This window comes from Paramormyrops kingsleyae, chromosome 25, assembly GCF_048594095.1.
Source record: "Paramormyrops kingsleyae isolate MSU_618 chromosome 25, PKINGS_0.4, whole genome shotgun sequence".
NCBI classification, from domain to species: Eukaryota; Metazoa; Chordata; class Actinopteri; order Osteoglossiformes; family Mormyridae; genus Paramormyrops; species Paramormyrops kingsleyae.
The window spans coordinates 18915379-18930378 of record NC_132821.1 but is presented as its reverse complement, the minus strand read 5'-3'; the positions used below and the strand labels follow the sequence as shown (position 1 = coordinate 18930378).

Here is a 15000-nt window from a genome sequence, read left to right as displayed (position 1 = left end):
GTTATAAATGTCTAATCAAGAAAATATCAGACCACCTTTTCAATAAAAGAAAATCCGACGATGAATAACTTGCAATAACTTACCAATGAGCTGAGTGCAGAAATGATTAACAGAATAAAACAAAAATAAATGATTACCAAAAAAGCTAAATACCCTTTTGTCACTTTAGACTAACCTCTGTTCCTTCCGTTTTTGTTGAACATCAGACACACATACACAAGTTCAGAGGAGACCAGTCAACTATCGCGGCTGTGGCACAGCAATGTGTGTGAAGATCTCTTGGATTACCGATAAAGGTGCATGATTTCTTAGTGGTTATTACATTTAATTTAGCTTTTTGTCAGTTTGCAGTGTGTGCACATAAATGCAGCTCGCTTGCTCACCCCCCCCCCCCGCAGATGACCTACCTCCCGCACAAAACCCTCGCACCCCATGAGGAGGGGTGGGGGGTGGGGTCTCCGTTTTACTTCACACAGGTGCAGCTGATGCAGTAACAGGAAGACTAACATTTGTTGGGGACACAGATTTTACTTTTAATGTTTATAAAAGAGAGAATAAAACATTGCTTATTACAGGAGAATTTCCAACCACATATGAAATTAACATCACTGGAGGCATCGGGGGCAGAATCTAATCCAGATTCTGCATTTGGTGGTCCCATCCATCCATCTGCTCACCCTGGTCAGGATAACACTCAAGGCAGGATGCCCACTCATCACACGGCTTACACAAGGACAATGACACAGTTCGGGCAATATAGGCATGCCAGTTAGCCTACCTGTGTGTCCTGACTGCGGGAGGCAATCTACACGACACAGGGAGAACATGCAAACTGTCCCCAGACACAGAATGTAGCAGAGGCCTGGACGCCCAAAAAGTTTACGACAGTAAACAAAGCTGAAAAGTTCTGGCGACTACCTCTTAGAAGACAGAGATCCCAGTCAACCAGAGCATTTTCTATCTTCAACACAATTAGAGAAATCACATTCATAATCCTTCTAATGTGCCAATGCAACCAATATGAAGATCCACTCAAGACAGCAATGAAGAGGGAAAGTTTCACTTCTCATTACATGAGGAGGGCACCCAGAGAGACAGACGGACAGACCTTTGACCCTTCTGGTTTCACATTGTAGTTAGGGAGACCCCGAACATGCCATCCAGAGACATTTGTTATTTGTTTACATTTGACAAAATATTATAGTGTTAGGCAGCATTTCTGAAATCACCTATGGGTTTCCCAAAGGTGAAATAGGTAGTCTGACCATCTGCAAGTTCTGTTTCAATGGACATGACAATTTTAGTGCTTCTTCAGTACACAAAATTTTCAGTCTTTAGGTTGAGTGCAGCCAGAGAGAGATTCACAGTCACATCCTCCATCATGTTCCAGAGGCAGTCCACAAAGTATTTCAGACGTGTACCTTTCCCATAAGATTGTTTCAAAAGCCAAAGAACTACTGGACACATAAAAAAATAAAATAAAAATAAAAAAAAACAGAGCAGCAGAAATCACTACCTCGACCTTCGATCCTTCTTGGGTTTTTCAAGACTCCTCTCCATCGTTTTTTCACTGTCTCCCCTACACTTTGGGCAGTACCACTTCCCTTTCGGCTTGTAGGTGAGTCCAACACAGGAGAAGTGGAACCACTCAATGGGGCACTGTTCATTGTCGCAGCCAATCATCTCGCCATAGGAGACCTGGTCGCACAGGCAGTAGGTGGGCTCGTTGGGGTCAATGGCATACTCCGCCGGAGAGGCTTCACGCTCCTGCTTGGCGCGAGAACGCTTCTTCTTCTTAGCCGACTTGGACCGCTTCTCTCGGACAGGCGGTGGCGGCGGAGGCGGTGGTGGAGGGGGAGACGGTTCCTTGCCGGGCTCGTCTACACCGTTGGCTGCGTGGCAGGAGTCGCGGCTCTCGCTGTGCCGCTGGCGCCGGGGCCGCCGTGCCGATGACCGTTCGGGGGCCACAGCCTCCTGCCGGAGCCGTTCACTGGTTCGCTCCGCCTCGGCCGGCTCCTGAAAGCAGTGCACGTGGGAGTCCATCTGGCGCGCTCGGTTCTCCACCAGCTCCATCATCTGCGTCACCACATGTATCTTCTCGTCACCCAGCTCCTGGCTGCAGATGAGGGCACGCTGCAGCTGGTTCTGCAGGCGACGCCTCTGGGCCCCATCTGACTCTTTCTTGTACTTCTCATACACATCGTCCAACTCTTTCAGCACCTCTACAGGATGAGAATGGGGTCAGAGAAAGAGCAACATGAAATATTAATGGGAATTACAGCTTTAAAAAAAAATCAGGACATGTCAAGGGCAAACCACACTGGTTGTTTTTCTTTCCTTTTTTAAAACTCCAGCTAAAATCAAAACTAATAATCTTAAACTACATTACATTAAAATCTGCAATAAATTTTTTTTCAAAAAAAGTGGCGTATAAGTTAAGACAACCAGCACATTACAAACATACGGCTGCCACAGAGTCGACTAGGCATAGCAAGTGTCACACGACATCTTCCAAATAAACAAGAACCTGATACGTCTACTTTTCAAATAAGCAGAAAGTTAAACATTACGGACATTCAGAGAACATGTAATGGTATAAACTAGTAGAAGTATTCCTGGAACAGTGTGTTGAAGCGTTTCTCGAAGGTCGAGTGGGAATGATGACCGGATGTGGTTGGGCGAAGTACAATGCGCACACCGCAGAAGAAACGGCACAGTGCGTGCACCATACACACATCTAACAGATAAACCCTAAGATGCACGCAGAACCCCAATATACCCACAAGCACGTCTTGGCACAAGTCCTTAAAGCGTCAGCTGTCACACCACTTCCGGGATCCCGCCCCGGAAGGGACGACACAACTACTTCCGGCCCGACAGTACGTTTATATTTAGGCGTCTTGCGTCGCAGCGTTAAAGCGAATAAAATCCATGTGCAGAATGGGTATCGGGTGTTTTCACAGTGGCCGTAGAGCAGTACCGCTCTTAGGTCATTAACCTGTCCCTCGGCCAATATGACAACTTTTACTGCTCACTTTTTGACCCACACCCACCGTTTTCTCCTCCGCGGTGAAAGAGCCAAGGCCAGAAAAAACGATACTGTTACACCCATTTTCACTGCGCTTAAAAAATACTTCGCATGTTCGACACGACAAGGAAGGGAAGTTTCAACAAAACGGTGCTTCGGACAAAGACCAGTCTCAGCTTAAAATGGACCAACAGAAACCACTAACCGGGCAACATTATACAAGGTTAATTAAAAATTCCTTGCCATGATATGCTGAAAAAACGTCACCGAGATACAGTAGGAAAAACGAGGCGACCAGTCGACCAGCCATTCAGAGGACATCGGCGAAATTTTAATCACTCACCAAAACGACTAATCCTTAACGCCTGCCCTGACTTCAGAAAACTGCAAATTAATACTTTAAGATGCACATTGAAAACGCGTTTACACCCGGGAATGATTATAGAGGCTTATTATTGAATCCATAACCATTGGCATTAAACTACTAACTCATTCCGCCCCAACACTGACAGATACACTGCGGTAAAACACACATACGCATGAAATGAGTTCGGCCGCGGCCGATTTTCGTTTCCAATCCCCCGTGGTACGCGGAAGGGCCAGCAGATCTGTTCGCATACCTTGATACTTTGAGTCGATCTCTCGCAAGATTGAAACATTCCTTTGAATGTCCAATGGCAGGGACTCCACACACTCAAGGTAGTCCTCCACATAGCTGAGCAGTTGTGTCTTTTCCACGTTTGGATAGTGTCCCAACATCGTGATCCCGGTGCATTAAACAGCCCAGCCGTACATGCAAGAGAAGAACCGGAAATTTTTACCACACAAGCATTTGGGAACTCTGGTAACTAGTCCTTAGGATCCCTTACAACCTGACTCGCGCTACTGCCTTCTATGTAGCCCCAATCCGCCACAACGACTGCGACTGCTTCAAACAAAAAACGTCCTTGGTGCGCATGTACGGATGTTTTCCTTATAAGGTCACCCACTGCATGTTCGCGTTTCCCGGGGTTTTGAGCCGACCGGAGCCCCATGGGTCAAAGTTAATGTGCGCTACTCTCTTAAAGGCACAGCGCACTCGTTGTACCCGTGTCCGTTATATGCTCCCCCTAGGACCCCCAACATTATTGTTAGCTTTAACAATAAATGTGGTGAATGTATACGAAGTTCGAGAAAACAGAGCCGAACTGGCAGCGTGTTCTCACGTGAGAAATAGACAGTTTGATATTTGTTAGCAGTTGTCAGCAGTAAAAGCGGCATTCTGGGAATGAGCCCCGTTCTGTTGATGAACAGACATTACCTGCGTTACTATTGCACTGACAAAGTAGCTTCGCTGTCACCGGGCTCGGCTCTAAGCGGAGCGTCTCGGCCCTGAAAGCGGTGACGCGCGAACCATCGCGGGCGATCACGCCGGGCACTTTCTGCCACGCGTCCGGGGACTTTCCCCTAGGCACAGATGAGAAACCAGGTCCTCTGCATGTAGCCTAGTGAGCAGGTTTTCAGAATGCCTACGCAAATGGCGTAAGTCAGTGCGCTTATAAGCCCCCCACGTGTGACAGAAAGGAGACTCACGGTGGGTATAAACATGTCAATTGATTCTTAGGTTGCAGTAAAGGACTATGGGGTCAGCGGTTACAATGTAATTAAACAGTGTCCTCTAAAGCTCTAAAGAACGATCGGGAAAGCTAAAAGGAGCAACAGTGCTTCGGATTTCCTCAAATGAATAAATTATGCAGATTATGAAAAGGCGGCGTCCCCGCAGTAACAGAGCGATGGGAGACGACACAGAAAAATGGTAGAAATAATGCTGACCAACCGTAATTTCAAACTTTTTTTTATGGCGCCGACAGCATTTTCTACCTACCGCATTTAACAAAAGGATCATGGGAAAAAAATTATTCGGAGACGGTCAGGTTTTTCAGAATAATCCTTCACCGCATAAAAAGCCGAGTTAGACCAGTTTAAAGGGTTTTACTCGGTTTTTTAAGGGCGAGTCATGGTCAACTAGTGTCAATGCAATGTACATTCATGGAAAATATCATACATTTCACGGCTGGGATTTCATCACCATTGGCTCGAGTTAATCTGTTGTGAAAGAGCTTATATAATCAATTATCATATATATGTAACGTATGTTCACTGCATATATGTAACTTGTATATTTATATCACTCAGTGCAATATCCGTACCTGTATTTGGGTCATCCATCTGTCCAATATATGTAATTGTGTGCGCTAATTTTTGTTATTTCTATTTGGTCAGTTTTTTTTCTAATGCTTTTTTTTATCTATACGCTAACAAATAAATTTCCCCGTTGTGGAATCCACAAAGTCTTGTCTTGGCTTATCTTAATACAGAAAGACCCATTAACCTCAAATGGCCGAAATCTGGGCCCGCGTTTACAAATCATTTTATCTTACCACTAAGGTAGAGTATCCCTAAATCGCACTAAAAGTTTTTAACTAAGAGTTTTTTCGTAAAACCAATTCACAAAGTGGTTGAGAGCAACGTGCCAGTAAAAATTGCATGAACGGTAAGAATTTGCGTTCAATAGCCTACATAATGGATGTCTTATAATAAACATATAATAACGGTGTAATTGTTTATATAGTTTTATACTGAGCTGTTCGGGGTCTTGAACTCCAGAATTTCAGACCGTTTCGCTCCTTTTGCTTAACTTGCTCCATATCAGCCATATAATTCAGCGTATCAGACAAAACAATGAACCTCTTCTTTGAAACTTTCAGAAATTTTGAGCTTCGTTGGTCATAATTAAAAGCCGAAATATTATCATATGACAACCAAAATAACGGATTGCAGACTGAACCCTGGGGATCGGAGTGGTTAATAAGAGGCCTGTATACACTCACCTAAAGGATTATTAGGAACACCTGTTCAATTTCTCATTAATGCAATTATCTAATCAACCAATCACATGGCAGTTGCTTCAATGCATTTAGCGGTGTGGTCCTGGTCAAGACAATCTCCTGAACTCCAAACTGAATGTCAGAATGGGAAAGAAAGGTGATTTAAGCAATTTTGAGTGTGGCATGGTTGTTGGTGCCAGATGGGCCGGTCTGAGTATTTCACAATCTGCTGAGTTACTGGGATTTTCACGCACAACCATTTCTAGGGTTTACAAAGAATGGTGTGCAAAGGGAAAAACATCCAGTATGCGGCAGTCCTGTGGGCGAAAATGCCTTGTTGATGCTAGAGGTCAGAGGAGAATGGGCCGACTGATTCAAGCTGATAGAAGAGCAACTTTGACTGAAATAACCACTCGTTACAACCTAGGTATGCAGCAAAGCATTTGTGAAGCCACAACACGCACAACCTTGAGGCGGATGGGCTACAACAGCAGAAGACCCCACCGGGTACCACTCATCTCCACTACAAATAGGAAAAAGAGGCTACAATTTGCACGAGCTCACCAAAATTGGACAGTTGAAGACTGGAAAAATGTTGCCTGGTCTGATGAGTCTCGATTTCTGTTGAGACATTCAAATGGTAGAGTCAGAATTTGACGTAAACAGAATGAGAACATGGATCCATCATGCCTTGTTACCACTGTGCAGGCTGCTGGTGGTGGTGGTGTAATGGTGTGGGGGATGTTTTCTTGGCACACTTTAGGCCCCTTAGTGCCAATTGGGCATCGTTTAAATGCCACGGCCTACCTGAGCATTGTTTCTGACCATGTCCATCCCTTTATGACCACCATGTACCCATCCTCTGATGGCTACTTCCAGCAGGATAATGCACCATGTCACAAAGCTCGAATCATTTCAAATTGGTTTCTTGAACATGAGAATGAGTTCACTGTACTAAAATGGCCCCCACAGTCACCAGATCTCAACCCAATAGAGCATCTTTGGGATGTGGTGGAACGGGAGCTTCGTGCCCTGGATGTGCATCCCACAAATCTCCATCAACTGCAAGATGCTATCCTATCAATATGGGCCAACATTTCTAAAGAATGCTTTCAGCACCTTGTTGAATCAATGCCACGTAGAATTAAGGCAGTTCTGAAGGCGAAAGGGGGTCAAACACCGTATTAGTATGGTGTTCCTAATAATCCTTTAGGTGAGTGTATTTGTGCTGGTAAAAATGTACACGCAACATCCCATAAACACGAATACAGTGGAAACCGCTTGTAGTGATCATGGTTATATTGATCAATAGATTATACTGTATAAACCAAAAAGCTTGGGACGGAATCATTCTGTTATGGGGTTCCATTATTATGGGGTTCCATTAATGGCAAAAATATGTAATCTTGGTGTCTTCCTTTGTCGTTTGACTGCATCGTTATGCATGTCGTCCTGATGTGTCGTTTGACTGCGTCGTTATGCATGTCGTCCTGAGGTGTCGTTTGACTGTGTTTTCCTTTTAGTCCCGCTGTATCAAACTTCCTGTTGTTTGTTTTATGTATATCCTTTTGTTGTATCACTCTCAAATACGCCAATCATTCTCCAATACGCGAATTCGTTCCATTTGTGCTAAAAATTTGTCGATATGCTTTATGCATGTCGTCTCGATGTGCTGTCTGTTGTTAAAAATGTCGTCCTGATGTGTCGTCTGACTGTGTTACGACGGTTGTCTTGCTATCGTTTTGATTCTAGTTCCGTTTAATTCTTCCCATTTTATATTGTTGTGCATGTCGTCCTGCTTTATTATTCTGCAATACACGATCGAATCATTCAATATACTTTCATTTTATCATATTCTAGTCCTAGTCAAGTTACTTACCTGAACATGCCTTTTTATCCTTCGGTTTAATTTTATTCTGCATTTTTAATACTGTACAACACTTTGGCCTTGTGTATGAAAACGTGCCAGACAAATAAACTTTGACTTGAATTCGTTTACTTGGCCTGTTTAATTTCTCATATCCTTTGCAAAAATAATTTTATTTAGCTGTGCAATAAACTGAGTAACAGCATAGACTGTGGTGCCTGTAGTTCAGGATCGAAAATTAAAGCACAAAGTGTGAAGGTGCTGACTAATTTAGGATATCCACCATCAAGCACTGAGAATCCATTCCAATGTATTTAGGCTGCCTCGATCTTTGTGATGGCAGACCAATTGTGTGGCATACTAGCATTTGTGTGGCAGCCTAACATTTTTGAACAAAAGCTGGTAATTGATAGCCTGGCTCAACATGCCAATTAGTTCCAGCTTATTGCTGTTAGTGAATTTGGGTCTGGTTATACCAAGGTAGGTAACTGATCCCTTGTACATCTCCATGAAACAAAGTTCCAATGAAACTGAATCAAGGCCCTCGATTTCTGGCTTGGAAAGTTTGGTAATTGTGATTGTTTTTCTATGTAATGCTGAAACTTCTGTTCTTACTTGTTTGAAGCCTACTATTGTTTGTGGACATCATAGTCACAGCAGCGGTAATAAGCCATAGACACTTCAACTAACACTTCGGTATATCTGAAAGGCTACACTAGTGGTGGAATGTAACAAAGTTTTTGTACTTCGTTACTGTACTTAAGTACATTTTTACGTATCTGTACTTTACTTAAGTAAAAATAATAATGCATACTTTTTATTTTACTCCATTACATTTTGCGGCAATTATCTGTACTTTTTACTCCACTACATTTCTACAATTTATGCCGTTAGTCGTTACATTTTATGAACACAATTTCCTCAAAATCTTGCATGAAAAAATTGTTAGCCTATTGCATTCTGGCGTTGTTTGCCATTTCCTACCAATCAGGTGGCTTTATTAGCTCCTGCAATGATGGCAGAGCGCGCGTCAATTAGCAGCACGAGCTGGTAGACTGGCTTGATTTCAAGAAGACGAGACATTCAACATGGACCCAGAGCCAACATCGACTGAGCGTGAGCACGAGCCCTGCAGCTCTGAATCTGTTACTGCTCTTAACAGATGTTTTGAATAGTTTTGCAAGTACATAAATGATTTAAAGATATATCATGTCCTGATTGGTTTATCTTAATGGTATATTAGTGGGTAATACCTAGTAGATAACTTGTCATCCACATAATTCTAAGTCAGGGTACACACAGTATTGCAGAGTGCATGCACAATAAGCACACCAAACCTTCCAATACACATATACTGTATAGTTGCTTGTAATTATTACGAGCAATGACATCGGTAGAGGCGTAAGTCAGTATATCTACTATTCTTTTACAAAATGGCACACCCACCCCAGAAGTTGAGACAAACCATTGCGTGAGTACTTTTACTTAAAAAAAATGCTTTAAAGTAAATTTAAAAGTAAGTACTTAGTACTTTCACTTAAGTAAGATTGTTGATGTAGCACTTGTACTTTTACTTGAGTACATATTTTGCAGGATATTTGTACTTTTACTTAAGTACTAAGCTTCAGTACTTCCTCCACCACTGGGCTACACATGAAAAAACAATCATAGGAGGAACAAAAATGAAGCAAAGGAAGGAAAAAGAAAATCTTTATTTTACCTATAATAGAACTTCACACATCAAAAATCTGAAGTGCAAAATAGTGTTAATTTCGTCACCTATTTTTAATTTAGTCTTAGTCTTAGTCTTGTGCCAAATGTCCTTGTTAGTTTTAGTCATATTTAGTCATTCACATATCTTTTTTTGTTAGTCAAGTTTTAGTCGACTAAAAGTCTCGTCATTTTAGTCTAGTTTTAGTCAAAAGAAAACTCAAGGTATCTTGGTCAAGTTTTAGTCGACTAAAAGTCTTTTAATTTTAGTCTAGTTTTAGTCAAAAAAGAACTCAATATATTTTAGTCTAGCTTTAGTCAAAAAATTGTAGTCTTTTTTAAAATAACACATTATTACTGAGATTATTACTGATACACATTTCAGTAAAAAAAAAGTGTTTCACATATCTCAAACATTGGTTAAATGTCATAATTACCTGACAAAATACACTTGTTGAATGATTTTTGTTGAATGCAAATGTTAAACGTGTCTGGTTTTCAATTTCTGATTTAGGAGACACATTCACAAATGATTAACCTGTTCTGAAGAGCATTTTATTTTAACCAACACAATTCAAAAGCTGGGTCCCAACAGACTCCGACTGACAACTTAAGTTACAAAGATGTCGTTTAAGGTTGGTGGTGTTTTCCCCGAAATTCTTTGTCCGCAATGTTTCCCGTCAGTTATGATGACACATTCTGACTTTTTGTCAGTATCATTGTACTTAAAATGCGACCAAATATCGAGCCTCTTCCTTCGACCTAGCATGTCGTCGTCGCTCGTCACTCGTGTTCGCTTTGTGTGTTGTGTGTTCAGCAGGAGTATGAGACCTGTAACTTGAGCAACAGCGCGAAGCCGCGAAATCGTTCTGAATATTTTAAAGCCGTAACAGCTGATGAAAAAGCAGAGACGATTGTAGACGAAAATGAAGAGAGATTTTATCTTAGTTTTTATTTTATGCAAAACATTTTCGTCTCGTCTTTTTTCGTCAACAATAATCCATGTTAATTTAGTCTTAGTCAGCGTTTTTGGACAGTGGTGCAGTCTTGTCATCGTCTCGTCTTAGTCATGAAAAAAAAGGTCGTTGACGAACATATTTCGTCTCGTCTCGTCTGACGAAATTAACACTAGTGCAAAACATTTCAATGTTAATAGAAAGAACAGTAATATACTCTCGCAGTGAAGGACTCACATCTTTAATTCACAGCAAATATCCGAGGAGGAGCAGATACGACAGATTCTGGAAAACAGATAAGATAAATGAATACTTCCATATTCCTCACATCACCAAGCGCAATGCCAAGTGTCAGACAGAGTCATGTAAAGCAGGCCATCACTGGACTCTGGAGCAGTGGAAACATGTTCTGTGGAGTGATGAATCGCGCTTCCCTGTCTGCCAGTCTGATGGATGAGTCTAGGTTTGGCGGATACCTCAAAAGCATTACCTGCCTGACTGCACTGTGCCAGCTGTAAAGTTTGTTGGAGGAAGGATTATGGTATGGGGTTGTTTTTCAGGGGTTGGGCTAGACCCCTTAGTTCCAGTGAAGAGAACTCTTTATGTTTCAGAATACCAAGACATCTTGGATAATTCTATGCTTCCAACTTTTTGGGAACAGTTTAGGGAAGGCTTAAAACGTCGGCTTAAATTTTACGATCGTGACAGCCCTAGAAATGATTTTTTTATTTTAGAAAACAGAATGGGGCAAGAGTTCTGGAAACATTTTTGTACACCCTCTTTTTCATACTTATCCAGGCTTGGACATTACTAAAATCAAATTCCATACTTTTCCATACTGCTTAAGAAACCCTTGATTCTATTAATGGGAAACAAAGAATGGTCATAGATGATATGCATTATATAACACAGCAGAGAAAGGAAGAGACTGTTTTACCTTCATAAGGATTCAAATAAATCCAAATGTTAGAGACTGGAGTATCCCTGACTCCACATACTCTATGTAGGTTGAGTAGGAGGGATGCAGGGGCAGACGCAGTATCACCTCACATTTATTAGCCTCTGGAATAGTCTTTGATACCCATCATTACAAACTGAAACTGAATGGTTGGACGGTGGGGAAACCCAAATACCACCCTGAGAATTAAATAATCAGTGTTGAGTGCAGTTGTGAGGTTAACACTGCCTGGTTCTAAATTCTATCCATGATGGTGAAGATGTTTTGCCAATATAGTACACGGTATCAGCAAAGTAAATATTAGCAGAAAAGTATAATACATAATGTCACGTCCACATAACAAATGGATAAGGAAAGATTAGCGATGCAGTTTCTTTCAGGAAAATCCCTTTATTCGGGGAAGCACACAAGGACCAGGAGCGTGATACGGAACAATGACCGGACTGAGGAACATGGGACTAGGGAACACTTACATACAAGAGTAAAAAGAGGGGAAAAGACCAGGTAACAATTAGTGATTAACATGAGGGCAGAACAAGAGGTAAGACAAGATGACCCTCAGGCAGGGGCGGATTAAAGTGCACAGAGGCCCCTAGGCTACAGTAGTCTGTGGGCCCCCCAACCCTGCCCCCCTCCGTGTCAATGGGGGCCCCCTTGCAGGTTGGCACACGTGGGGCCCCTAGGCTTAAGCCATATCTAGCCTGTGCGGTAATCCGCCCCTGCCCTCAGGCGTGGCTATTTTGGAACCCGAGGGGAAACGTGGGGAGTGAACACGGTGGGCGGGGCTGGACGTGACACATAAGCTTAAAATGTACACTAAGGAAATATTTGGGTGGCAATTTTTTAATGGGCATGAAACATCAACCTTGCAATTTCTAAGGGCTCCAAGACAATGTCCATCCCAAAGCACATGCTGTGGTCGAGGGGATCAATTCTTCCATATAGATGTTGGTAAACACGGCTCTGTGCGTAGAGCCTCAGGTGTCTCTGGAACATCAACTGTCCCTTGGGGTCTAATGGTGTTGGTCCTTCCCAATCAATTCCATAATCTTCCAGATTCCCCTAGATCAGAGCAAAATGTCGTCACAAAAATATTTTGAAGTCTCTCACCTCTCAACTATGACTGAGTAAGATTTGCTCCATGGCACCACATTTGTAGTGTATTTAGTTTTATGTCATATATCCACAGAATGACATAATACAACTTGTCATTGTAAATAAAGATGATTCTTAGACTGACCTGCTCATTGACGGGGTCAGAGATTGGATTGTTGCTCATTAATTGCCCTTCAATCCACAGTTGCTGAGGTGACCTTCCTTGCCCTGCGGAAAGGGAATGGTGATCCTATGCTTGCTTAAAAAGCTGCAAATGTGCATTAATTTGGGGCAGCATCAGATAATGCAAAGAAATTAGGTCAGGCTCATTCTCAGGGTTTAAAGCAGCTGTGGGGCAGAATGATGTTGGAATGCTGAATGGTAGTTTACGGTCACAGCACACCAAACATCTCTCCAGAGCTTCTCCATTCTCTGATTATGAACACTGCATCCAGGTATGAAACTACTTATTTCTGAGATAGGAAAAGAGAAATGACAACAGAAATGCATGTTGCATTATTTAGAAATAAGACAGATCAACAGATGTGTATGTGTGTGTCCTGGAAAAATATTTTTCAGTGACTACAATACTCAATTCAAAATAGAGATATAATTTTAAAATACCCCAAAAAGCGACCCACGAGAACCAAACATGGCTCATACTGATCAGTCTGAATTGTGATATTTATCAAAAATCAAACGTGGCCAGTCAGTCATACGTCAGTGTGTGTATCAGGCAGATGGTGGGGGAAAAAGTGCTGTTTGTCAAAAACAAAGTGTTTTTGACCACTTGTCTGTGATGCAGCCCATGTATTATCATGGTATGTGGCCATATAGGTAAATAAAATGATAATATATATATATACAATTATGCAATAGCAATTAATACAAGACTAATGTATATCTGTGGATTTTTCACAAATCACATTTTGTCAAAAACAACATGGATATTGTGATTTGGGTATTTCCATTATTAGTAAGCTTTATGTGCAAAAACTGCCTATTTTTCTACTACCTGCCTGATACACACACTGACCTATGACAGACTGACCACGTTTGATTTGTGAAAAAATTCACACATCAGACTGGCCAGTATGAGCCTAGTTTGGTCCTTGTGGATCACTTTTTAGGTGTTTTGCTATTATAGATCTCCGGCAATTCTACTTAGCTATGGGGTTTGATTAACTGAAATGTGCAAAAATAAACAAAAAAAATCTGCTAAAATATGTCAGTGATTTTTTTTCCCCATAAACGCACATATCAGTCACTGACAGCGGAACTGGACTGTAGAAAAAATTCACAAATCAGACTGGTCAGTATGAGCCTGGTTAGACCTGTTTATATGGTAAATTTTTCATTATTTACTCTTGAACATAAAAAGGCAAAGTATAATATCAGCAGATTTCGGGATGGGGGGTGACAGCATCTGAATACACAAATCATGAGGAACAAAACGCCACTATATACTACCATACACGTTTCTGACATTTACAGTAGAGATAAATTGAATGGGATCCCTAATCGCTATATATGCAAACTATACCACGGTGATCTGCCGTATATGAAAGCGTGCTATACAAAGAAACTTTGATTTGTATTATTATACTTGGGTTATCAGGGATAATGTAGCAGGACGAGAAACAAAACAACACAGACAAACGACACATCAAGACAACATTCATAACAACACAGTAAGACGACATATCAGGACGACATTCATAACTATGCAGTCAAACGACAGAAGAGGATGTCATGCATAACGATGAAGAGAATGGCATATCATAACGACGTGTCGACATGTTTGGTCGACATGCAATACAACATGTAAAACGGCAGGGGTGCTAAGTAGTGTTGTAGTCAAGACCGCCTAAACCAAGACCAAGACATTGCCGAGACCGGAGGGTATGAAGACCAAGACACTGCCAAGACTTGAGGGTACCAAGACCAAGTCCAAGACCAATTCCAAGACCAAGACCAAGACCAAGACACACTAAGGCGAGACCAAGACCAAGACCAAGACCGAAAACAGACTAGGGCTAGAATCGACATCACATTACTCAGATCAACTGTAGAGAAAAAAGGCATTGCTGTAAAGTTTCATTACTCGTTAAATCAAATTCATGTTATCTTTTCAATTATATTGTCCATATGTCTCTCATTTAAAATCTCCCAGATTTGTCATAGTTACAAGGCCTGATGGAAAATAATATTCTCAGCAATCCTCTCCTATAACCATTTTATCAGACCTCGTCAAGGGAAAGAGATGGGATGTACCAGAAAGATGTTCATATTAAGTCTCTTATATCAGGGAGAGAGGCCTCGGGTAAGCTATGAATACGGCTATGTAATTGCTGCTTTGAATTGAAAAGAATAAGCCTCCAGATTGACTTGCACCTCCAAGACCGTGCTTTCTAATGAATGTAAAATACCTAATTTAATTGAATTATAACTATGCTATTAGTGCTGGGCGATAAAACGATCTTGATTTTTTATCAATAAAAAATAAGGACAATCACAAT

At 41.6% G+C, this 15000-nt stretch overlaps 1 protein-coding gene across 1 annotated transcript; it reads right to left on the bottom strand.

Annotated features, from left to right (window-relative positions):
- Nucleotides 1–508: 508 nt before the first annotated feature.
- LOC111853582 (inhibitor of growth protein 2-like) lies at nucleotides 509–4004 on the bottom strand. Its single transcript, XM_023830606.2, has 2 exons — nucleotides 3649–4004; nucleotides 509–2222 (listed from the first exon to the last, which is right to left on the bottom strand). The coding sequence occupies exons 1-2, from the start codon at nucleotides 3785–3787 to the stop codon at nucleotides 1513–1515; spliced, it is 849 nt and encodes a 282-aa protein (XP_023686374.1). The 5' UTR covers nucleotides 3788–4004; the 3' UTR covers nucleotides 509–1512.
- Nucleotides 4005–15000: the final 10996 nt, after the last annotated feature.